A 25,042-nucleotide genomic window follows, 5' to 3' on the forward strand; every position below is an offset into this window, starting at 1 on the left:
AGTACGTTACGCTTTGTTCCCTGAAGTAGGTTTTTCGAAACGCCGCTCCCTCTCGTCTCCAGCTGTTTTCTTGCCAACATTAGAACACCCGGTGGCCGCAGCGCCCCCAGCGGCGCACCGTGGCCCAGGAAGGGAGTGCCCGCCACCACCGCCTCCTCGACCCCCCCTCCCGGAACGCGGGAGCGTGCGCCCGTGCCTCACGCCCCCGTTCCTCGCCACCGCGCTTCTGATTGGCTATGCTGAGGGACGTCACGGGGAGGGCCCCGTCAGCCTCTGGGAGCTTTCACTTCGCGCGTGCGCAGACGGAGAGCGCTGAGCGGAGTGGGAGGTGGCCGGCCGCTTCTCCCACGTCCGCCATTTTGTTGCTGTGGCTATTGGGAGCGGGCTCGGCAAAACTGCCTCGGAGTCGCTACGTTGCTTGCAGTCTGGTGCTTTCGTGTGACGACGAGGGTCAGCGCAGACCTTTGGGGCTGCGGAGCTCGTACATTCCAGGCCGGGAGTCACTCAAGCCACCTCCGGTACTCTGGGCTTCCCAAGAACCCCCGGGCGGCCTCCGCTCACGGCTGGGCTTCGTCTAGCCGGACCCCCCCCCCCCTCCCAGGGTTCTGTCCCTTTTTCCCCCGGGCCGACTCTGTCCGCGAGGCGCTCCCGGAGCAGGCGGGCGGCGGCAGAGGATGCTGCGGACTCGGAGCCGAGAGGAAGGTCCTGGCCCAGCTCTCTGAGTTCGCCTCGAGGGGTGTGAAGAGGCCCTTTCTCGGCTTCCGAGCCGTCTGCCGGCACAGGCTTCCAGACTAGGCAAGAGCAGTCGCCGCCCAGACCCGTCGCCGAGCTCTCCCCTCCCCCGGTCCAACACCATGTCCTCCGCCAGGTTCGATTCCTCAGACCGCTCGGCCTGGTACATGGGGCCGGTGTCTCGCCAGGAGGCGCAGACTCGGCTCCAGGGCCAGCGCCACGGAATGTTCCTAGTCCGGGACTCCTCCACCTGCCCTGGGGACTATGTGCTCTCCGTGTCCGAGAACTCGCGTGTCTCCCACTACATCATCAACTCCCTGCCCAACCGCCGTTTCAAGATCGGAGACCAGGAGTTTGACCATTTGCCGGCCTTGCTGGAGTTCTACAAGATCCACTACCTGGACACCACCACCCTGATCGAGCCAGCACCCAGGTATGCGCGAGCCCCTGCCCTTCCAGGGTGTGCAATCCTACTCAGCCTCGGAAGAGGGTCTCTGAATGGGGTGGGTCTAAGACTGGTTTGTGTGCGTGTGTGTGTGTGAAAGAGAGAGAGAGAGCGCGAGCTGGTGGGGAATTCATCCCATTTTCCCCATTACGAACCAAAAGGCCTTCTTAAGAGAAGGCTGATGTCAGGATCTGGGTCGTTAGATGAAAGTATGAGAGTATACTTCTAAAAAATATTTACGATGGTCTTTTGTCACTTTCCCATGATAGTAATGTAGGGGCTTTTTTTTTTTTTTCTAATACAACCTCTTGGATCATAGACTTTGAGACTCCAAAGACATCCGTGGCATGTCTTTCCTAGCCCCTCGAAATTTCACATTCACAAGTTGGCACATTATTTAAGGTTTATGGATCCCCTTCAGATCTCTCTACCGGAGGTTGTAAGAACTGGGCTGCAGTCTTTCCAACAATTGCCAGAATGAAAGTGCCTTAGTGTCTAGAAACAAAAACCTTTAATTAGAATACCAGAACTATATATTGATATTCTGATGGCAAATTTGAAGCGGCACCTCTTTTAATTGCAGAGTGGACCGTTTAATTGCAAAGAAAAGAGAAAGTGCCTTGGCCATAGTGAGGCCAAGCTATTTTAGGAAAATGCCTGCCTCCCTTCCTCCTCCCCAGGTGCACTAGAGGTAGTATGGTTAAATAAGAAGGTGAAATGGTAGTTAATTCTATAGCATTTCAGTTTCAAATATACTTTATACATTAAGTCTAGTGGTTTAACATGTTTTAAAAGTTAACCCAAAGTTAAGCCAGGCTTGGTGGTATACATTTATAACCTCAGCACTCAAGAGGCTGAGGCAAGAAGGTAAGGAATTTGAAACCAGCCTGAGATACATAAGGAGACCCTGTCCCAAAAATCTAAAGCAAGTTGGATCAGGTGGCTCACTCTTGTAATCCTAGCTAATCAAGAGGCAGAGCTGAATGGTCCCAGTTTGAAGCCAGCTCTGATAGGAATGTCTGTGAGACTGTTACTGTCAGTTTAGCACCAAAATGCAGGAAGTGGAGTTGTGGCTTAAGAGTTGAGCACAAAAGCTCAGGGACAGCACCCAGACCCTGAATTCAAGCCCCATAACTAGTTACTGCCCCCCCCCCAAAGAAAGGACATAAAACCACGTGACAACATTCCTTTTCCCAAAAATGTTTTTTGGATGCTGGTACTGGAACTAGGGCCTAGACAGTTTCTTAGCTTCTTCCACTCAAGGGTAATGCTCTATCAATTGAGTTGCAATTCCGCTTCTGACTTTTTGGGTTTTTGGGGTTTTTTTTTGCCAGTCTTGGGGCTTGAACTCAGGGCCTGAGCACTGGCCTTGGGCTTTTTTCTCAAAGCTAATGGTCTGCCACTTAAGCCATAGCACCACTTCCAGCTTTTTTCTATGTTTGTGGTACCAAAGCATCAAACCCTGGTGTTCCTGCATGCTAGGAAAACGCTCTACCACTAGGCCAAACTCCCAGCCCCACCTCTGATTTTTTGCTGGTTAACTTAAGAATATCACAGTCTTTCATGCCTAGGCTGTCTTTGAACAGTGATCCTCAGATCTCAGCCTCCTGGGTAGCCACCTGCTTTCGTATTCCTATTTTAGAAGGATTCAGGGTTGATGTAGGTACTTCAAAGGGTGTTTCTAATTTTATGCAATTGCTAAGAAAGTATTCTCAACTTTAAACATAAATAGCTATTGTAGTTAATTAAGGACACTGAAAGTCTGAGTTGATTCGGTGGGGTAGAAAGAAGAAACAAAGCTATGATGGTGTAATGACTGTGAGATTGATTGCTAAAATAGACTTTAATGAGCAGAGAAAATGTTACAGATAAAATTCTGTACAGCAAAGGTCATGACTCCAAGAATCTGATTAGTGAACAGGTCCTAGAAAATGCTGGTAGGTGCATTTCACTTTGAACAGAACATAATTCCAGTGCTAGGGGTTGGATAGATTCAGCTGTAAATGATGGGACTGGGAGTTTGGCCTAGTGGTAGAGTGCTTGCCTAGCATTCACAAAGAAAAAAGCCCGAAATGGTGCTGTGGCTCAAGTGGTAGAGCTCTAACCTTGAGAAAGCTCAAGGCCAATACTTAGGCCCTGAGTTCAAGGCTCAGGGCTCCTTCCCCCCCCCCCCCCAAAAAAAAAGAAAGAAAAAAAGAAGTGTAAATGAGATTGGTAATATTTAACTAAATTGCCTCTCATTTTGTAAACCTGGATTATATAATTAATTTCAGGCCTTTATTAAGCCGTGCTGTGTGCAAGACAAGTGTTTATGTCTGGTGAAAGGTACTTTGGAGTTGGCTTGATTTCTTTCAGAGGGAGAAAAAGGAATATACTGCAGTGGCTTTCTGTCATCCACAAATCTAAATTTTCCATACATATATTTCCTCTAATGCCAAATGTAATTGTCAGTGTTCTCTCTCCTTCAGTATAGCTCTACAAGAATGCCCACTTACTCCCTGGTAACCATCTTTACCTATACCTTTGTGTCTACCTTTTTCAGGGTCATTGCCTTTTCATTGATTACCTCACGCTACCTTTCTACCTATTGAAATCCTATTGTTCTTAGTCTGCTGTTCACAGATAATGACTTTTCCCTGACTCTCTCCCTCATATTCAGCTTTACTTGTTTCTGCTTAGTCTATACTCTCTGCCCCAGATATTTTGCTGTTTTTCATTTTCTCTGGTATCTCTAAAGATGATTACAATGTTAGTTGAATTGGATCTTGACAGGATTTACTTTGTTATACTGAACCTTACATGCCATTTTTAAGCCTGAAATTCGTGAATCCAATTTAACATGTTACTAATTTTATAGAAAGCTAATGATTAAGCCAGGCACAGTGGTGCTCACCTTTACTCTCAGCAGCTTGAGGTAAGGGGATCACTAAAGCCCATGGTGCTTGCATGCTTGTGTGTTTGTGTGAGTAGTGTGTTAATAGAGCCTTGGCCAAACAGGAAACTTTGTATATGTTTTTTTTCATCCCATACATGATATAATTAAATGGCTTAACTTTTCATAGATTAATTAATTCTTGTCAGTCCTGGCGTCTTGAACTCTGGGTCTGGCGCTGTCCCTGAGCACTTCAGCTCAAGGCTAGCACTCTACCACTTGAATCACACTGCACCACTTCTAGTTTTTTCTATTTATTTTGTACTGAGGAATCAAATCCAGGACTTCATGCATGCAAGGCAAGCCTCTACCACTAAGCCACAATTCTAGCCCAACTGTAGCAACTTTGACACAAGCACTGATGCTCATCTGATCTAGTCTGATCCTTTATATTAGAATGTTATTTTTGGTGGGAGGAGAGCTAGGGATAGAGTTTGGGTTTACTACTGAGTTCTGTCCTCAGACTTGCTAGCTAGCTAGCTAGTCTGTTTATTTGTTTATATATTCATGTCATGGGGCTTGAACTCCAGGTCTGGCCCTGTCCCTGAGCTCCTCAGCTCAAGGCTAGTGCTCTACCACTTGAGCCATATAGCACTACTTTCAATTTTCTGATGGTTAATTGCAGATGAGTCTCACAGACTTTCCTGCCTGGACTGGCTTTGAACCTCGATCCTCAGAACTCAGCCTCCTAAGTAGCCAGGATTATAGGCATGAGCCAGTGGTGCCCAGGATGTTGTTTTGTTTTGTTTGACAGTGCTAGAAATTGAACCCAGTGCCTCTTGTGTTCCAGGCAAGTGTTCTGCTAATGAGTTGTAATATTCTTTCCTACAACCCTTGGAATGTTTTCTGTTCGTTCGTTGTTTTCTTTTTTTTTTTTTACCCTCCATCATAGGGCTTGAACTCTGGGCCTAGTTGCTGTCCTTGAGTTCTTCAGCTCAAAGCTAGCACTCTGCCACTTTGATCCCCAGTGCCACTTCAGCTTTCTGGTGGTTAATTGGAGACAAGAGTCTCTTGGGGGCCTAGTGGTAAAGTGCTTGCCTAGCATGCACTAAGACCTGGGTTCGATTCCTTGGTACCATATACATAAAAAAAGCCGTAAGTGTTTCTGTGGCTCAAGTGGTAGAGTGCTAGCTTTGAGGAAAGCTAAGACAGTGCTCAGACCCTGAAATCAATCCTAGAACTGGAAAGAAAGAAGGAAGGAAGGAAGGAGAAAGAGGGAGAAAGAAAGAGTGAGTCTTTTGAACTTTGCTGCCCTGGCTGGGTTAGGATCTCAATCCTCAGATCTCAGCCTCTTGAGTAGCTAGGATTACGGGTGTGAGCTACTGGCGCCCAGCTTGTTTTCTAGTTATAAGTGTATATTCAGATGTTATGCTTGATAATTATATTCTAGTGCAGGTGCTGGGAAAGATGGATAACAGAAATACTTTTTGCATTGTAGAACTTACATTTTCATGGGGGTGATAGTCTAAACAGGACAAAAATAAAATACAAAATGAATACTATAGGCTGAGAGCATGGCCTAGTGGTAGAGGTGCTTGATGAAACTCTGGATTCCATTCCTCAGTACACATACACAGAAAAAGCTGAAAGTAATGTGGCTCAAGTGCTAAGAGCTCTAGCCTTGAGAAGGCTCAAGGACAGCGCCCAAGCCCTGAGTTCAAGACCAGATCTGGAGGCAAAATGCTGTAGAATAAACTTCTGGGCACTAGTGACTCATGCCTGTAATGCCTGTAAGCTGAGATTTGAAGATTACAGTTATAAGCCAGTCCAGGCAGGGAAGCCTGTTGATGAGAATTTATTGCAGTAATGTCATCATGAAACCCTCCCTTATACAAGACTTATGTGCTCAAGACTAGTGCTGTACCTACTACTTGAGCCACAGCTTCACTTCTAGCTTTTTTTAATCGGTTGTGGGATTTGAACTCTGGACCTGGGCGTTGTCCCTGAACTCTTTCTCAAGGCTACTGACCTACCCCCTCCCAGTTTTCTGGTGATTAGTTGGAGATAAAGAGTCTTGTGGACTTTTTAGTGCCCAGGCTGGTTTTGAACCACGATCCTCAGATCTCAGCCTCCAGAGTAGCTAGGATTACAGGCGTGAGCCACTGCGCCTGGCAAGAAGCCTTTTTCAAGACTAGTGCTTTACCCACATGAGCCACCGAACCACTTCTGGCTCTTTCTGTTTATGTGGTATTGAAGAATTGAACCCAGGACTTAATGCATACCAGGCAAACACTCTATAGCTAAACCACATTCCTAGCCCCAGTTCTGGGATTTGCCAAAAGCAAATATTCTACCACTTAAGCTTCTGGCTTTGGGGGTTGGGGGTAGTGTTTTGGAAATAATGAGTTCTCTGAAAGTCCTGCCTAGGCTATCTTCCAATTACAACCATCAGATCTCAGCCTCCTCAATAGCTAGGATTACAGGTCAGAGCCCCCAGGACCCTCAAGATTTTGCTTTTTTTCCTTGGTCGGTCATGGGGCTTGAACTCTGGGCCTAGGCACTGTCCCTGAGCCCTTCAGCTCAATGCTAGTGTTCTATCACTTGAGCCACAGTGCCACTTCGGGCCATTTCATTGGAGATAAGAGTCTTATGGGACTTTCGTGCCTGGCTTTGCTTTGAACTGTGATCCTCAGATCTCTGCCCCCTGAGTAGCTAGGATTACAGATGTGAGCCATGGCTGGTTCATATATATATATACATATATGTATTTTATATATTTATTTATTTATTTATTGCTAGTCCTGGGCTTGGGCTCAGGGCCTGAGCACTGTCCTTGGACTTTCTCAAGGCTAGCACTCTACCACTTGAGCCTCAGCACCACTTCCGGCTTTTTTCTATGTATGTGGTACCGCGGAATCGAACCCGGGTCTTTGTGCATGCTAGGCAAGCACTCTACCACTAGGCCAAACTCCCGGCCCTTCATTAATTTTTTATTTATTTTTTTAATTGTATTTAATAAAAGGGTAACATGATATTTGCCAGATAGAAGGTGCATTAATTCACATACATTGATACCCTTCCACATGTCTTTCATTAATATTTTTAATATAATTTTATCATTATTATGAAGATATTGTACAGAGGGGTTACCATTTTATAATTCAGGTACTGTGTATCCTCTCTTTTGGGCCATGTCATCCCTGGTCTCAATATTTTAAGATGTAGTAACAAGCTTGTATTGAACTATATTTAAACAAACAAAGAACCCTTGTAATCCTAGTTACTTAAGGGGCTGAGATTGGGAGATTCACAATTTGATGCCAGACTTGGCAAAAAAAAAAAAAAGTACACAGGAGCTGGGCACAGTGGCTCACACCTGTAATCAGCTACTCTGGAGGCTCAAAGGCCTGGAGCCTACTCTGGAGGTTCAAAGCTAGCCCAAGCACAAAAGGACCTGAGACTCTTTATCTCCATTTAACCTCTAGAAAACGGGAAGTGGGGCTTGGCTCAAGGGTGGGGCAGTAGCCTTGAGCTGAAGGCTCAGGGACAGAGGGCCCAGGCAGAATTCAACCCCCATGACCCACCAAGAAAAAATCAGGACTTTTTTTGGCCAGTCCTGGGGCTTGAACTCAGGGTTTGGGCACTGTCCTTGGACATTTTTTGCTCAAGGCTAGTGTTCTGCCATTTGAGCCACAGCACCATTTCCAGCTTTTTCTGTATATGTGGTACCGAGGAATCGGACCCAAGCCTTCATTCTTGGTAGGTGAGCATTGTAACACTAGGCTATACTCCCAGTCCTGCACAAGACTCTTACCTCAACCAGTAAAAACGTGATTCAGTGGTTGTGTGCCTGGCTTTATTTGTGGTTTATATATGAAATTGAAAATAATTTTCACCAAAAGAAGATAGTCATTATCACTAGATAAGAAAGAAAGAAAACCCTGATAATTCTAGAGTATTGCGTGGACAATGGCACAAGAGAATGAGAAATATGGGTGGTTCTACTTAGACTGTCTGAATTAACTTAAAACTCTTTAAACTGGGTACCATTGGTTCACACCTGTAATCTTAGCTAGTCAGAAAGCTGAAATCTGAGAGTTGAAGTTCTAAATCAGCCTAGGCAAGAAAGTTCATGAGACTCTGATTTCCAGTTAACTAGCAGAAAGCTAGAAGTAGAGCTGTGGCTCAAGTTGTAGAGCACTATCATTGAGCACAAAAGCTCAGGGTCTCAGGCTGGAAATGGGGCTTAGTGGTATAGTGCTAGCCTTAGTAGCATGCATGAAGCCCTGGGTTCAATTCCTCAGTACCACATACACAGAAAAGGCTGAAGTGGCACTGTGGCTCAAATGGTAGAGTTCTAGTCTTGAACAGAGAAGCTCAGGACAGCACCCAGGTCCTGAGTTTAAGCTTGGATACCAGCACAAATTAAAACAAAACCCAACTCTTTTTGTTTTTTGTTTGTTTGTTTTTGTTTTTTGGTGGGTCCTGGGGCTTGAACTCTGGGCTCAGATGGAGTTCCAGAGCTCTTCAGTTAGACTGTAATTTGTAATTTGCAATAGGTGGGTAAATAAATTCCATGAGTATGGGATGGAAGGTTTTGAATTTATGTCATAGGGACATAGCTGTTAAGATAGATTTGGTGTCAGATCTATTGATACCTGTGCTGAAGGTCATTATAGTGGTATAGTAGTAGAGAAAACATAAACTTCTCCCCCGTCTTCTCCCCCCCCCCCCCAGTCATGTGCTAGAGCTCAGGGCCTGAGCACTGTCCTTGGATTTTCTCAAGGCTAGAGCTCTACCATGTGAGCTGAAGCACCACTTCCAGCTTTTTTTCTAAGTATGTGGTACCGAGGAATTGAGCCCAGGTCTTCGTGCATACTAGGCAAGCACTCTACCACTGGGCCAAACTCTAGGCCCCCTTTTTTTTTTTTGGTGTGTTGATACTGAAACTTGAACTCTGCACTTTACATTCTCGCTTGGCTTTTGCTGGCATTCTGCCACTTGAGCCACCCTTCCGACTTCCCACTTTTTGTTTGTTTGTTTGTTTTTGCTGGTCCTAGGGCTTGAACTCTGCCTGAGCACTGTCCTTGAACTCCTTTTGCTCAATTCTAACACTCTACCACTTGAGTCACAGAGTCACTTACGATTTGTCTGTTATTAATTGGATCTGAGTCTCCTAGATGTGGGACACTGGTAGCTCACACCTGTAATCCTAATTACTCAGGTGGCAGAGATCTGAGTATTATGATTCAAAGCCAGCCCAGGCAGAAAGTCTGTGACACTCTGATCTCCAATAAACTACTCAGAAAAGGCTGGGAAGTGGTATTATGGCTCATGTGGTAGAGCATTAGCCTTGAACCAAAAAAGCTCTCAGGGACAGAGCCCAGGTGCTCTCTTTTTGTTTGAGATTGGGACTCAATGTGTGTTGCCAGGCTCCAGTAGCTCATACCCATAATCCTAGCTACTCAGCAGGCTGAGATCTGAGAATCCCATTCAAAGCCGGCCCTGTTTATGTGGTACTGAGGAAGAGAACTCAGGGCTTCATGCATGCTAGGCAAGCACTGTACCACTAAGCCACATTCTCAGCCCTACTCTTTAATTTTTTCACTCAGGGCTAGTGCTCTACCACTTGAACCACAGCTCCACAGAGCTATTTCCAGTTTTCTGGTGGTTATTGGAGATAAGAGTCTTAAGGACTTTCCTACCCAGCCTGGCTTTGAACTGTGATCCTTAGATCTCAGCTTTCTCAATGCTTCCTCGGTGCTCAGCTAGAGGTTTTTTTGTGGGTTTTTTTGTTTGTTTGTTTGGCCAGTGTTAGGCTTGATCTCAGGGCCTGTGAACTGTCCTTGGTTTTTTTCAAGGCTAGAGGTTTACTACTTGAGCTGCAGCACCACTTTTTTCTATGTATGTGGTACCGAGGAATCAAACCTGGGTCTTTGTGCTTACTAGGCAAGCACTCTTCACTAGGCCAAACTCCTGGCCTAGAGCTATTTTTATTTATACAAAAGCTATAATAAAATGCCCTTGGATGTGTACTTAAATAGAACTGATTGTGCCAGGGGCCGGGAGTTTGGCCTAGTGGTTAAAGTGCTTGCCTAGTATGCACGAAGACCCGGGTTCGATTCCTTGGTACCACATACATAGAAAAAAGCCGGAAGTGGTGCTGAGGCTCAAGTGGTAGAGCTCTAGCCTTGAGAAAGTCCAAGGACAGTGCTCAGGCCCTGAGCTCAAGCCCAGGACTGGCAAAAAAAAAAAAAAAAAAAAAAGAACTGATTGTGCCATTAGTAAAGTGTCTGAATCTGTTACTCAGCAAATTTTTCCTAGAATTACTGTGCTCTTGAAATAGATAAAAAGATGTACATTAGGGCGTGTAAGAGTGCTCAGGCAATCAAGCTCTTATACTGATTTGTCATCAAGAGTTATTACAGGCTCTCACATCTAAAATGGTGCATAGTTCATGCTTGAGACTAATTCCTTTAGAGATTATGAATAAGGTCTATAGAGCCAAACTTGCTGGGTTTGGCTCCTTTATCCATAAAAATAACTTGACTTCCTTATCTACAAAATGAGGATAATAATCTTAACTCCCAGGATTACCACTAGGATTAAATAATCAGAAACTATAAATTGCTGGATGTGGTGACAGGACTGTAATCCCAGTACTCAGGAGGTTGAGGCAGGGTGATAGTGAGAGACTGCTTGAACTATATAGTGGAAACCCCCTTATCTCAAAACAATATGTTTGCAAGTTTTTAGAACATTTCTTAGGTAAAGAAAGAATTCTAAAATACTTTGCTGTTACTTTATGTGTGTGTGTGTGTGTGTGTGTGTGTGTGTGTGTGTGTGTGTGTGTGTCTGTGCGCGCGCGCGCGCGCACGCGTGCACGCGCACCCATGGGATTGAATTCAGGGCGTGAGCACCGTCCTTGGACTTCCTCAAGGCTAGAGCTCTACCACTTGAGCCACAGAACCACTTCTGACTTTTTCTATGTATGTGGTACCAAAGAATCAAACCCAGATCTTTGTGCTTGCTAGGCAAGCACTCTACCACTCGGCCAAACTCCTGGCCCCTGTTACTTTTTTTTTTTTTTTTTTTTTGATGGGGGTTTTGCACTATGCTAGAGGCCAAACCATGCCATGGTTATGTTAGGCAAGGACTGATGTCACAGATGAGACTAGTTTTGTAGCTGATTTGGGACATGCATTCTATAGGCAAATACACTTTAAATCTGTATGTACTAGGAAGGCAATGTTGGTTGGTGGGTTGTTGCTTACACGAGAACTCTTGCCTGTGAATTTTTCAATGAAACATTCACAGATGTTTATTTATTAAAAGCTACTGAACTTATTTGAGAATTTAAAAATGAATTTAGTCCAGACATATGTATATAAACAAAAGGTCTCTGTAGAACAGACTGTGTTCATATATGATTTGAGGGAGCATATACATACATACATACATACATACATACATACATACATACATACATGATTTGAGGGAGCATATACATACACACACACACACACACACACACACACACACGAAAGTCCCCAAGACTCTTATCTCTAATTAATCACTAGAAAACTGGAAGTAGGACTGTGGCTCATGGGCTTCCAAAGCCTCCTGAATAGCTAGGATAATAGGCGTGAGCCACCGGCACCCGGCAGAACTTTCTTAATTACTGAGAATATAAGGAAGGAAATCATTATATAGGAGAGTGGCTTAAATTGTACAGACACTGTATAAAATAAGATTCTCTCCAGAGTAATTTTCTTTCTCTGTTAAGGTATCCAAGCCCACCAATGGGCTCTGTCTCAGCACCCAACCTGCCTACAGCAGAAGAAAATCTGGAATATGTACGGACTCTCTATGATTTTCCTGGAAATGATGCTGAAGACCTGCCCTTTAAAAAGGGTGAGATCCTGGTGATAATTGAGAAGCCTGAAGAACAGTGGTGGAGTGCCCGGAACAAGGATGGCCGGGTTGGGATGATTCCTGTTCCTTACGTTGAAAAGCTTGTGAGATCTTCACCTCACGGAAAGCATGGAAATAGGAATTCCAACAGTTACGGCATCCCAGAACCTGCTCATGCATATGCTCAACCTCAGACCACAACTCCTCTACCTGCAGTTTCCAATACTCCTGGAGCAGCAATCAACGCTTTGCCATCTACCCAGAATGGACCTGTGTTTGCAAAAGCAATCCAGAAAAGAGTACCCTGTGCTTATGACAAAACTGCCTTGGCATTAGAGGTAAAATCTTTTAAGACTGGCTTTATGGTTGTTGGACATTGGGCTTTCGTTATTAGTTCGATTTAGGTTGGGCAAAATAATGCTTGCTCATTTAGTTATATTCATAGGAATTTGAGAAGGTGGTGATTTTTGAAGATGCACTGTTGGTGTTTTCACTGATTTGTTTCCTGTTCGTTATTTCTCCCCAATTCTCAGCTTTTTGGTAGTTAATTGGAGATAAGATTCTCATAGACTTTTCTGCTCAGACCGGTCTTTCTGCTTCCAAAGCCTCATAGAATTAGTTTATAAATAGTTGAGTTGGAACGTGGCTTAGTGGTAGAGTGCTTGCCTAGCATGCATGAAGCCCTGGGCTTGATTCCTAACTACCAAATAAACAAAAAGGTGGAACTAAAGCTGTGGCTCAAGTGATAGATTGCTAGCCTTGATTACAGAGAGGCTTGGGGCCAGTGCTCAGGCCCTGAGTTCAAGTGCCAGGGCTGGCAAAACAAAAAAACAAAACTAAAGCACAAATGTGAGGGATGGGGCTAAGAATATGGCTTAGTGGTAGAGTGCTTTTTTTGGCATGCATGAAATCCTGGGTTAAATCCTTCAGTACCCCATAAACAGAAAAGGCCATAGGTAGCGCTGTGGCTCAAGTGGTAGAGTACTAATCTTGAGCACAGAGAGGTTCAAGGACAGTGTCCAGGCCCTGAGTTCAAGCCCACCCCCCCCCCCCAAAAAAAAAAGGTGAGGGGTAAGTGAAGTGGTAGTGCTTGCTAACAAGCTGAGGGCCCTCAGTTCAAACCTTAGTAAAAAGGGCAAGAAGAAAGGAAGGAGAAATGAAGACAGAAGCTAAGCTAAGGAATGAACTAGTGTAAACTGCTTATATTAATTTTCTCTACCCTTCTCATTCCCACATAGACCTGTCCCTACATACAAGTATACTTCTGCCTGGTCCACACCTCAGCACTTCAGGGTAGCATAGCTCCTCTGGACTTAGCATGCTGCATCATGTTTTCAACCTTTTGGGGGGCATTTTCACATGTGTCATTTTAGAATGGGCTTCAGGGTGTTCATGACTCACATTAGACCACCCATTGTCAACAAAGGATGGGAATCTTACGGTTGGGATGTCCAGTCAGAATTCCAGGCATCAGTCTACTGAATCTTATTCTAAGATACTTGTCTTAGAGACCTGGTCTGTATCTGTGTGACTGCTCCTTGGTATGTGAGCTGGAGGGAGGATCATCAGCTATTGAGTGGGATTGCTTAGAGCTGGATGAGTGGCCAGGAATTAAAAGAGACTGCTTAATAATGTGTATTTTAAGATAACCTACATACTTGGCCATTAACTAACTCCCCTGGTCTCTCATACCCCCGAGGAGAAGTCTTGGCCCCTGAGCTCTCTCATGACACTAGTCCAGTTCTCTAAAGAGAACTGCTGGCTTTGTTTAGCTCTTTACAGTACTCATTTGCCACACTACTTATTTTTCATTCATTGTGTTTAGGACTTTTGTGTATGAAATTATTAACTAAGTAAATGTTCCTATGATTGTTACCTTCTAAAGCTATTAGAATAGTAAGGTATCTTGTTAAAAACAAGTCTTTTGGGACTATTGTAATTAGGTTATCAGGAAAAGCATTAAAATTTAAATGAGAAAATCATGAAACAAGTAGGACAAAGTGTGCCAGTAATTGGGACTTGCTTATTCCCCTTGATAGTATGACAATTATTTTGCACTTTTTTTTTTCCAAAAAACTTTCAATTTCCTCCCCCCTAGTTGTGAGGCTTGAATTCAGGGACTGGGTGCTGTCCCTGCACTCTTTCACTCAAGGCTAGTGCTCTACCACTTGGAGCCATAGTTCCATTTCTGGTTTTCCAGTGGTTAATCGGAGATAAAAGTCTGAACAGACTTTCCTGCCTGGGCCGCCTTTGAACCAAGATCCTCAGAGCTCAGCATCCTAAATAGCTAGGATTATAGACAAGAACCACCAGCATCTGGCAAAACTTGACCGACAAAAAAACCCCAAAACACTAGTCTTACATTTAGCTATTGAACTGTGGGCCTGTGCACTGTCCCTGAACTCTTCAGCTCAAGGCTATTGTTCTACCATGAAGCCATAGTGCCACTTCATTTTTTTGATGGTTAATTGGAAATGAGAGTCTTATGGGGACTTTTTCTGCCTGAGGTTGGCTTTGAGCCATGATCCTCAGATCTCCTTCTCAGTAGCTAGGATTACTGGTATGAACCACTAGCTCCCTGTTTTATGAGCCTCTTATCTCCAATTAACTATCAAAAATCCGGAAATGGTGCTGTGGCTCAAAGTGGTAGAGCATTAATCTTGAGCACAAAAGCTCAGGGACAGTGCCCTGAGTTGCAGCCCCAAAACTAGCTTTAAAAAAAATACTTCTTTTTAGGGGCCGGGAGTTTGGCCTAGTGGTTAAAGTGCTTGCCTAGCATGCACAAAGGCCCACGTTCGATTCCTCGGTACCACATACATAGAAAAAAAAAGCCAGAAGTGGTGCTGTGGCTCAAGTGGTAGAGCTCTAGCCTTGAGAAAGCCCAAGGACAGTGTTCAGACCCTGTGCTCAAGGCCCAGGACTGGCAAAAAAAAAACCCTCTTTTTTAGACATTGCCTGAAGAGGTTCTCTTTTATCATCTCAAATAGTTTGAATTACAGGCACTGCCAACATGCCAGAAGGTTCTTTTTTTTTTTTTCTGTATAATACTTCTACTAGCATATCATATTAGGATTATGAATCAGAAGTAATTACTTGTAAAGGGTTTTGTGTATGTGTATATATATTCTAGTCCTAGGGCTTGACCCCAGGGCCTGGACACTGTCCCTGAGCTTTTTTGCTTGGACTTCACCCCTTTGAGCAACAGCTCCATTTTACAGGCATGAGACACTGGCACCTGGCTGCTTTTGTTTTGTTTTGCCAGTCTTGGGGCTTGAACTCAGGGCCTGAGCACTGTCCTTAGGCATTCTCAAGGCTGGAGCTCTACCATTGAGTCACAGCACCACTTCTGGCTTTTTCTATGGATGTGGCACCAAGGAATTGGGTCTTTTGTTTAATGTGTAAATTGAATGGAAAAACCTTGAAATTAGAGCTTTACTTGGTTCAGGCAATGTCATTCAGCCTGGTCATTGTACTGATCTCAGTGTTGAGTTTTGTTTTACCATTCGTGGGCCTCAGTGCTGTCCCTGAACTCTTCAGCTCAAAACTAGCCCTCAACCACTTGAGTTACCTCACCACTTCCAGTTTTCTAGTGGTTCATTGGAGATGAGTCTCACTGACTTGTGTGCTGAGCTATCTTTAAACCATGATCCTTAGATCTCAGCCTCCTGAGTAGCTAGGATTACAGGCATGAGCCACCTGCCTGATCTCAGTTTTCTATATGTGGTAATTACCATTGAGTAAGAACAGTTAGCCAAGGGCCTCACAGTTTATTATCAGTCCTGCCCTATGGAGCACATGCTACCAGCCTCATTTTATATACTTAGAATTTGAAGTTTGGAGTTAGGTGCTCGTAGTCTGTAATCCTGGCTACTCAGGAGGCTGAGGTCCAAACAGGATAGGCTGTGAGATAGATAGATAGATAGATAGATAGATAGATAGATAGATAGATAGATAGATAGATAGATAGATAGATAGATTGATTTTTGCCAAATCCTCCCTTAAGCTCTAGGCCTGAGCACTGTTCCTTGGGCTTTCCTCAAGGCTAGAGCTCTGGCGGAAAACCAAGAGGGGGTTGGGGGGGAGGGTAATGGGGACCAAGACATGTGAAAGGTTATCAATGTATGTAAATTAATGCACCTTCTATCTGGCAAATGTCATGTAACCCTTTTATTAATTACAATTAAAAAAAAAAACCAAGGCTAGAGCTCTACCACATGAGCCACAGCACCACTTTGGCTTTTTTATGTAGGTGGTACCAAGGAATCGAACCTGAGTCTTTATGCATGCTAGGCAAGCACTCTTATCACTAGACCAAACTCCTGGCCCAAGGCTGTGAGATTCTTACTAGCAATTAACCACCAAAAAAAAAATAACAAAAAAATACCCAGAAGTACAGTTTGGCTCAAAGTAGAGCACTAGCCTTGAAGAGAAAAGCTCAGGGATCCAGGTCTGTAATCCTAGCTACTCAGGAGGCTGAGATCTGAGGATCACAGTTCAAAGCCAGCCCTGGCACTAAAGACCATGAGACTTTTATCTCTAATTATCGGTTAGAAAAACAGGAAAGTGGGGCTGTGTCTCAAGGGATATAGCCGTAGCCTTGAGCTGAAGAGCTCAGGGACAGCACCCAGGTCCTGAATTCAAGCCCATAACAAACCCCACCCCACCACATCCAAAAAGGAGAAGGAATTTAAAATTGTTTAATTTCCTGACAGTTTGACAGATAGTAAATGCCAGAAGTGATTATCTCCCTCCCCTCTCTTGCCCTCTCCCCCTCCCTCCCTCTCTTTTTCTTTCTCTCTTGCTCACGCTCACTGATACCTTCTGGGCTTAGTTGCTCTTTGGGAGTTTTTCTGTGATTTTGGTTTTGGTTTTGGCTTTACTACTTGAGCCACAGTCCACTTTTGGCTTTTTGGTGGTTAGAGATAAGGCTTCCCTGCCTGGCCTGGCTTTGAACCAAAATCCTTGCATTTTAGCCTCCTGAGTTACCTAAAATTTCAGGCGTGTGCCAACAGTGCCAAGCTTAGTTTTACTCTTTGAACCAAGTTGATACTCAACCACTAGTTGTGTGTGAGCTTGAACTTGGTGTCCCGGTGCTGTCCTTGAGCTTTCTTACTCACCCTACCACTTGAGCCACAACTCCACTTGTAGCTTTTTGGTGGTTAGTTAGCATTAAGACCCTCATAGTTTAGCCAGGTGTGAGGACTCACACCTGTAATCCTAGCTACTCAGGAGGTTGAGATCTGAGGATCACTGTTCAAAGCCAGCCTGGGCAATACAAAGCCACAAAACCAAGAGACTCTTATCTCTAATTAATCACTAGAAGTGGGGCTGTGGCTCAAGGGTAGGGTGGTAGCCTTGAGCTAAGGAGTTCAGGGACAGTCCCAGGCCAGAGTCAGGCCCCATGACACCCCCCCCCCCCAATTTTTTTTTTATAAAAAGAACCTCATAGTTTTCCTGCCTGGGCTGACTTTGAACCACAGATCTCAGCTGCCTGAGTAACTAGGATTACAAGTGTGAGCCACCAGCACCTGTGTGTGTGTGTGTGTGTGTGTGTGTGTGTGTGTGTGTGTACGTACGTGTGTACACGTGTGTATGTACGTGTGTACGTGTGTACATGAGTATAGGTCCTAGGGCTAGTCTGGGTCTAGGCTTTATGTGTCCTTGAGCTTTTTTTATTCAAAGTGAGCACTCTACCACTGGGCACAGCACCTTTCTGGCTTTTTTTTTTTTTTTTTTTTTTTCTTTTTGCAACCTTTCTGGCTTTTTTGAGTAGTTTATTGGAGATAGGGAGTTTTGATTCCCTGTCTAGCTTCAAACCAAGATTCTCAGATCTCAGCCTCCTGAACAGCTAGGATTTACAGGTTTGAGCCACCGATGCCTAATAAAAAACCTCTTACTGGGTATTAGTGGCTCATGGCTGTAAATCCTTGTCACTCAGGCAACTGAGATCTGAAGATTACAATTTGATGCCAGCCTTGTCAGGAAAGTCCATTAGACTCAACTAGGAGAGTATTAGCGAAAGGTCCTGAGTAAACAAGCCCCAGTATTGCCATACAAAAGAAGTTCTTTTTTCTTTAAAGATATAAAAACTCCTCTTTTTGGTGGGGGGGGTTTGTTGGTTGTGGGGTGCCATCTCTGAGCTCCTTTGCTCAAGACTGGCACTCTACCTCTTTGAGGGACAGCTCCACTTCTGGATTTGAGATGGGAGGCTCTCAGGCTTTCCCAGCTGGCTTTAATTTCTTTTTCCATCGGTGGTGGGGGTAGGGCACCACACACCAGTAACAGAACTTGAACTCAGGGCCTCACACTCTTGCTCAGTTTTTTGTTTTGTTTTGCCAGTCCTGGGGCTTGGACTCAGGACCTGAGCACTGTCCTTCCTTGGATACTTTTTGCTTGAGGCTAGTGCTCTGCCACTTGAGCCACAGCACTACTTCCTGCCTTTTCTGAGTATGTGGTACCAAGGAATCAAACCCAGGGCTTCATGCATGCTAGGTGAGCATTCTACCACTAGGCTATGCTCCCAGCCCTCCAGCCCTCTTGCTTAGCTTTTTTGCTTAAAATTGACACTACCACTGAGTCACACCTCTACTTGTGACTTTTTTTTTTTCCAAGAAAACTGGAGATTAGAGTATAGAATTTGTCTGCCCTGGTTAACTTTGAAACTAGGATCCTCAGATTGCAGTCTCCTGAATAGCTAGGATTACAGGCATGAACCACTTGTGCCCAGCCTAGAAAATTAATGAGTGTTACCAAATGTGCCTGCTCTAGAAAACAGTTGCCAGACAAATATCTTGGCTCTATTAAGAATTGTCTGATGCACAAGTTTGCATTTTTCTATTTTTCTGCTTCAGATGTTGAAGCCATGTGTTTTCAAAATCTAAATTGATAGCAGATACTGACCTTGAGAGTGACCATTATCTGGGGATAATAGCTTCCTTCTGGACTAAGCTGGTGCTCTTAGTCTTGATTTTTAAAATGATAGTGTCGCAGCCATTTTTCTGCATCATGCATCATTTGTCTATTTTGGTCCAGAGCCCTTTGTGGTCACTGCAGAAGGACCCAGCCCAAAGTAATTCCTGAATGGCCCAAATGAAGTGTTAGTGTTAAGTGACCTTTCTCTCTTCCTAGGCTGCTCTTTGACTCACCTCTATAGGTTCATGTTCCTTCTGTGGAAGCAATAATTCCTTGCTCAAATTCTCTATAATATTAATTCAGTACTGTTTTTCAGCCACTTGCTACTTTCTATATTGTATTATTATCTGCTAAGATTATACTTATATTGTTGTCTAACTTGCAACAAAGATGGAAATGTTTGAAGATAAGAATTGACCTAGTTGCCGGGTGCAGTAGCTCACGCCTGTAACCCTAGCTACTCAGAAGGCTGAGATCTGAGGATCGAGGTTCAAAGCCAGCATAGGCACTAAAAACTCCAAGAGATTCTTATCTCCAATTGATCTCCAGAAAACGGGTTTGGGAGTGTGGCTCAAGGGGTAGGGTGGTAGCCTTGAGCGCAAGAGTTCAAGTTCTACGACTGATACACACACACACACACACACACACACAAAAATTGACCTGGTTGGGTGCCAGTGGCTCATGCATGTAATACTAGCTACTTAGGAAGCTGAGATCTGAGGATGGAAGTTTAAAGCCGGCCTTGGCAGTAAAGTCTGAGAGTCTTCCCTCCAGTTAACTGCCAGAAAACTGTGAGTGGTGTTATGACTCAAAGTGGTAGAGCATTAGCCTTAAGCAAACAAGCTCAGCAACAGTGCCCAGGCCCTGAAGTCAGGCCCCACAACCAACAACAACAAAAAGATTGAAAACCCATCATGCAGTGCCATGTTTCTCCACATTGATCCCAACTTTTCCCTGAAAACCAGAGGCAGCAGTGATGAGGTGGGAACTGGACTCTACTTAGGGATCTTACCCAGGTAACAAGCTCTCATTTACTTGCCGGAGCCTTCTGGTCTCTGGTCTTTTGTTTCATTATTCTAAGAACCTTACAAAGACATGTGCTATTGCCAGGGCTTGATCTTAGTACCTCATACTTTCCTTTGCTTGCTTACTCACTTCTTGGTAGTCTGTTACTTCAGCCACACATTCACCCTGGCTTTTTGTTGGCTAATTAGAAGTAGAATCTTAAGGAGGACTTTTCCTCAGGGGCTGGCTTCAAATCATGATTTTATTATTATTTTTATACATACATACATACATACATACATACATACATACATACATACATGCCAGTCCTGGGTCTTGAACTCAGGGACTGGGAATTGTCTTTGGGCTTTATTGGGCTTTCTCAAGGATAGCACTCTACTATTTGAGACACAGCACCACTTCTGGCTTTTTCTGTGTCTGTGGGATGGAGGACTCAAACCTGGGGCTTTATGCATGCTAGTCAAGCACTCTACCACTAGGCTATGTTCCCAGCAGTTATTTTTGCTTTGATACACAGTTCCTCCGTGTAACCCAGGCTGGCCTCAAACTCATTATCCTCCTGTCTCAGCATTTCCATTGCTGGAATTATAGGTATGTATCATAACACAATTTCCTGTATATCTGTTGTAGATAGTCCAGTTAGGTAGACAAGAGAATATAAACATTTGTCTTACTTAAAATCATTGCAGTTGTTACAGCTACTGCTGGTGGGTTGCATATGAAGTTTTTTCTTGTTGTTGTCCTTGTTGGTTTGTTTGGTGTGTGTATGTTTGTGTTGCTGGTCCTAGGGCATGAACTCAGGATCTGGGTGCTGTCCTTGAGCCTCTTTGTGCTCAAAGCTAGCACACTTGAACGACAGTGCCACTTCGAACTTTTTTGAGTAGTTTTTTGGAGCTAAGAATCTCACAGGGGCTTTTCTCTCTGTCTTTGAACTGCAATCTTCAGATCTCAGCCTCTATGTAGTTAGGATTCTATAAGCCTAACTACTCACACAGGTGGTGTGAGCCACCTGCACCCAGCTAGTATAAACTTTGGGGGTTTTTTGTTTGTTTTGTTTCATCACTAACTTTCTCTTCTTTCTTCCCTATAGGTGGGTGACATCGTGAAAGTCACAAGAATGAATATAAATGGCCAATGGGAAGGTGAAGTGAATGGGCGCAAAGGGCTTTTCCCTTTTACCCATGTCAAAATCATTGACCCTCAAAACCCAGATGAAAACGAGTGATTGCTGTTGCCTTGTTCCCTGCTGCTTCATCATTCTGCCTGTCATAGTCTCCTTTGAAGTGGGAAAGTGTTCTCTCTCATAGGGAAGTTACACTGCATTGCTGACCGAAGTCCAGCTTTCTGCAGACTGGCGGTCTCTCATACACATTTGGAATGCACACAGTGGCTGCCTCCTGGCATTTGTATCATAGTAGTGTTGTTGAAGAGTAGCCAAATTTAGAGTTCTTCTGAATCATAAACTGGAAATACTGGTGGAAGCACACAAGTGGAGAGAAGTAGATATGGGAAGAAGTCTTCTCATCACTGCTCTGTGTACTTGGGACTGGTTCTGTCATAGAAAAGCTTGAGGCCATGGTGAGATCCTGCATGTTGCTGTTCCAAAAGCAGTAGCTCCACTGCCAACTTGTTTTTCTTTGGACAACAGGAAGTGAACTTTTAAGAAATAATTCTGTCCTGAACCCCCCAAATCTGGCTTTTGTTTTCTTTTGGTTTGGTTTTGGAAGACTAATTAGTTAGACTTGTGTGTCTTGAACAGATTTTTAAGTAGCAGGTTGGATTTTTTGTGATTTTTCCCAAGAATAATATGTGCCTCTGAGCTTCTAAACTGAAGCTGCTATAACTAAAGGAATATAAAGAGAACACCCCTGAAGCAGAGGCCTTTATTAGTCTTGGTTGCCAACAGTACCTTGTTTTTCCATATAGCGTGCACACACACACACACACACACAAAATCAGCGGTCATGGTGTGCCAAGCTAGGTGTATAGCCTCTTGAATTACTTTGTTCCCAGAAGCATCAGAATGGACAATAGTTTGGGGGAAACTGCTGATTGCTTTGTTCACCAGTGATAGGATTAATGAGGAGCCAGTTTTCTAACAGCTTTTCTGTAAATTATTTAGAAATAGAGGTGATTCATAGAGGTATTGAGGTTTACCAAAGCATCACTAAACTGGATTATTAAATTCTTATTAGCCAAACATTAGTGGTTCATGCCTGCAATCCTAGCTACTCAGAAGGCTGGAGATCACAGTTCAAAGCCAACTGTGGTTCACAAACAGCTGAGGCAGGAAAGTCTGTGAGACTCTCAACTCTAGTTAATTACTAGAAAACCAGAAGTGGTGTTATGGCTCAAAGTAGTAGAGTGCTAGTCTTGAACCGAAGAGCTCAGGGACTTGACAGCTCAGGTCAAGTCCCAGGACTGACAAAAAATGGATGGCTCCCATAATTCTACTCATTAAAGTCCACTCAGCCCTCCTTGTCCAAGGCCCACCTTCCCCAGGCTGTCAGAGAAAGATGATGTCTGTTGCTGCCTCCACAGTCCTAAACATCTGTGATCATTCTAAGCAGAGGAAATACTAGCTGTGGAATTTGGTTCATGTACTTGAGATCTAGGCTAATGTTATAGTGGCTAGGGAGAATCCTAAACCAAGTTAACCATTTGTAGATGTGTTGATATAAAAGCATTTTCTTGTTAGCTAAAAAAGATCTATTTATATAAGTCTATTGGTGCAAATGTGTGACTAGTCCCTCAATCCCTCAAGTCTTCCCATAGCAGATTAGAATTTTTGGAATCCATATGCAGTTCAGTCTGCTCTCCCACCTGGATCTTGAAATCAAACTTCTACTCAGAGTGAATACAGCAGACCTAGAAATGTAGCAATGATCTAGTGACTAGCTCTAGCATTTACAAAGCACCTGTTGTAACTATGGCACTTTCTCTGGAGGTTCTTGGATTTTTTTTTTTTTTTTTTAAGATTTAGAGCAATATGTTGTAATGACATACCAGCAAAATTCCTATTGTATTACCTTTCCATTACTTTCATTGATTTTTCTTTACTATTCCACTAAGCTGATGACTGCCATATTTAGAGAATCTTGAGTGTGCCTGTGACAATAATTGGAAAAAAATACCGCTGTCTATATGTTCCTGAAAAAAAAAGTTCTAGATCAGCTCTCCTTAAGCAGAATGAAGGGCAGTCAGTCACCCCCTGCACAATACTGTTCCTTGCAGTTACTCTTTTTGTTGTTGCTGTTTGGCTAGATCTATTGAGTTGTAAGTGATTACTTTTCAGACAGTGACCTGCTTCAGCCCTGCCCTTATTACCACTTGCAGGTGAATGAAGTGTCTAGCAGAAGGTGAATATGTGCCTTGTTCAAAGAGGGCACAGACCCTGAATCCCTGGTTTTGTTTTGTTTTGTTTTGTTTTTACTGGGGATTAAACCCAAGCCTCACTTGCAAGGCAAGTGTTCTACCATTGAGCTTATACCCTCAACCCTTTTAAAATTTTGAGGCAGTCTCTTAGTTTCTCAAGCTAGCTCTAAAACGTATGGTCCTTCTGCTAAAGTAGCTGGGGTTACAAGGCATGTGCCACCACGTGAGCCTGGCTCTTAAGGCTTTTTGAAATCACACACAGGTAAAGAGCTTGGCTCCTTTTAATTATAGCAGTTGGTTCAGCAAGATCAGTATGTGGTCTTTCAGCTAGGTCTAGTGACCTATAAAACCCACCGTAGGGCCAGGAGTGTGGCCTAGTGGTAGAGTGCTTGCCTGTTGAGCATGAAGCCCTGGGTTCGATTCCTTGGCACCACATACACAGAAAAAGCCCAAAGTGGTGGTGTGAGCACTAGCCTTGAGAAAGCACAAGGACAATGACTAGGCCCTGAGCTCATGCCCCAGGATTGGCCCCCCCCAAAAAAAAAAGAAAGAAAAAAAATCACCCCACCCTATGCTGAGCACTTCAGAATCAGACTACCCAGAAACTAGTGTTTAATTCCTTAATGAAATATTTCAGATTTACCTCTCTGGGCCAAGTGCTGGTGGCTCACACCTGTAATCCTTGCTAATCAGGAGGCTGAAATCTGAGAATTGTGGTTTGAAGCCAGCTGGGGCAGGAAAAGCCATGAGACTCTTTAACTCCAATTAGCCATCTGAAAACTAGAGCACTAGACTTGAGCAAAAAGAGTTCCGGGAACAGTGCCCAGGCCCTGAGCTCAAGCCCCACAGCCGACGCAAAAAAATTTAAAAAAATCTCCCAAGCTTCTCAGGAGATTCATAACTCCAAACAAAGGGAGTCTTGAGTTCTGAACTCTCAAAATATGTGCCAAAAGTGGAAACTCTTTGAAATTCTGATTCAGTGCTAGGTGCCAGAAGTTTACACCTATAATTCTAGCTACTCAGGAGGTTGAGATGTGAGGATCACATTTCAAAGCCAACCTTGGCAGGAAAAGTCCCTGAGACCCTTATCTCCAGTGAACCACCAGAAGACTAGAAGTGGCACTGTGGCTCAAAGTGGTAGAGGAGCACTGACATTGAGCTGAAGAGCTCAGAGTCAGTTCCCAGGCTGTGAGTTCAAGCCCCACGATGGACAAAAACCAAACCAAAACAAACAAAAAGAATGAAGCACTTCTGCTCAGCTTTGTGCCCAAGCACAAAAATAAGCCTCCACTGATCTTGAGAAAACATCAGTGCTTCAGAGAACAATATGTATTTGACCTTGGGGTAGTTTTTTTTAATGATTTGTTAATTGCTACTTGGTCTGCTGTGCTGTGGTACAGAAAATATTTGAACAGCAAATCAACTCACAATGGTTCGTGACCTGGAAAAGAAATAAATTATGAATTTGAGGGCATTGACAGTTTATTTAAAAACTTGTTGATTCTGGGCAGAACCGCTGTGACAGGAGTTATCCTTGCCATTTCTGCACTGCATGCTTACCACCTGATGACATGGTTAAACAGGATGTGTTGACCAGCTGCCATTGTATGACTTTGGTCACCAGACCCCACATCTGTGCTCGTGGAAAGGAGGAAAGGACCACTGTGCCCTCCTTGGAGCTTCACACCCTGGCACTGTGCCGGCCTTTACAGCTGTTTACAGACAAGGCAGGCCTGAGACGACGGCCACTGCTCTTGTAACATTTG

At 44.0% G+C, this 25,042-nt stretch overlaps 1 protein-coding gene across 3 annotated transcripts; it reads left to right on the forward strand.

Annotated features, from left to right (window-relative positions):
• Window positions 1-333: 333 nt before the first annotated feature.
• On the forward strand, window positions 334-23,805 carry Crkl (CRK like proto-oncogene, adaptor protein). Of its 3 annotated transcripts, none has more exons than XM_090320569.1 (4): window positions 334-1,165; window positions 11,836-11,963; window positions 12,180-12,301; window positions 20,992-23,805. In XM_090320569.1, the coding sequence occupies exons 1-4, from the start codon at window positions 855-857 to the stop codon at window positions 21,124-21,126; spliced, it is 696 nt and encodes a 231-aa protein (XP_090176695.1). In that variant the 5' UTR covers window positions 334-854; the 3' UTR covers window positions 21,127-23,805. The 3 variants fall into 3 exon arrangements, with proteins under 3 accessions (XP_090176695.1, XP_090176694.1, XP_090176693.1); XM_090320568.1 differs by adding an exon at window positions 20,419-20,492 and having other exon boundaries at window positions 11,836-12,301; window positions 20,992-21,098; XM_090320567.1 differs by having other exon boundaries at window positions 11,836-12,301.
• Window positions 23,806-25,042: the final 1,237 nt, after the last annotated feature.

This window comes from Megascapheus bottae, chromosome 28 (assembly GCF_031878675.1).
Source record: "Megascapheus bottae isolate mThoBot1 chromosome 28, mThoBot2.hap1, whole genome shotgun sequence".
In the NCBI taxonomy this organism is placed as follows: domain Eukaryota; kingdom Metazoa; phylum Chordata; class Mammalia; order Rodentia; family Geomyidae; genus Megascapheus; species Megascapheus bottae.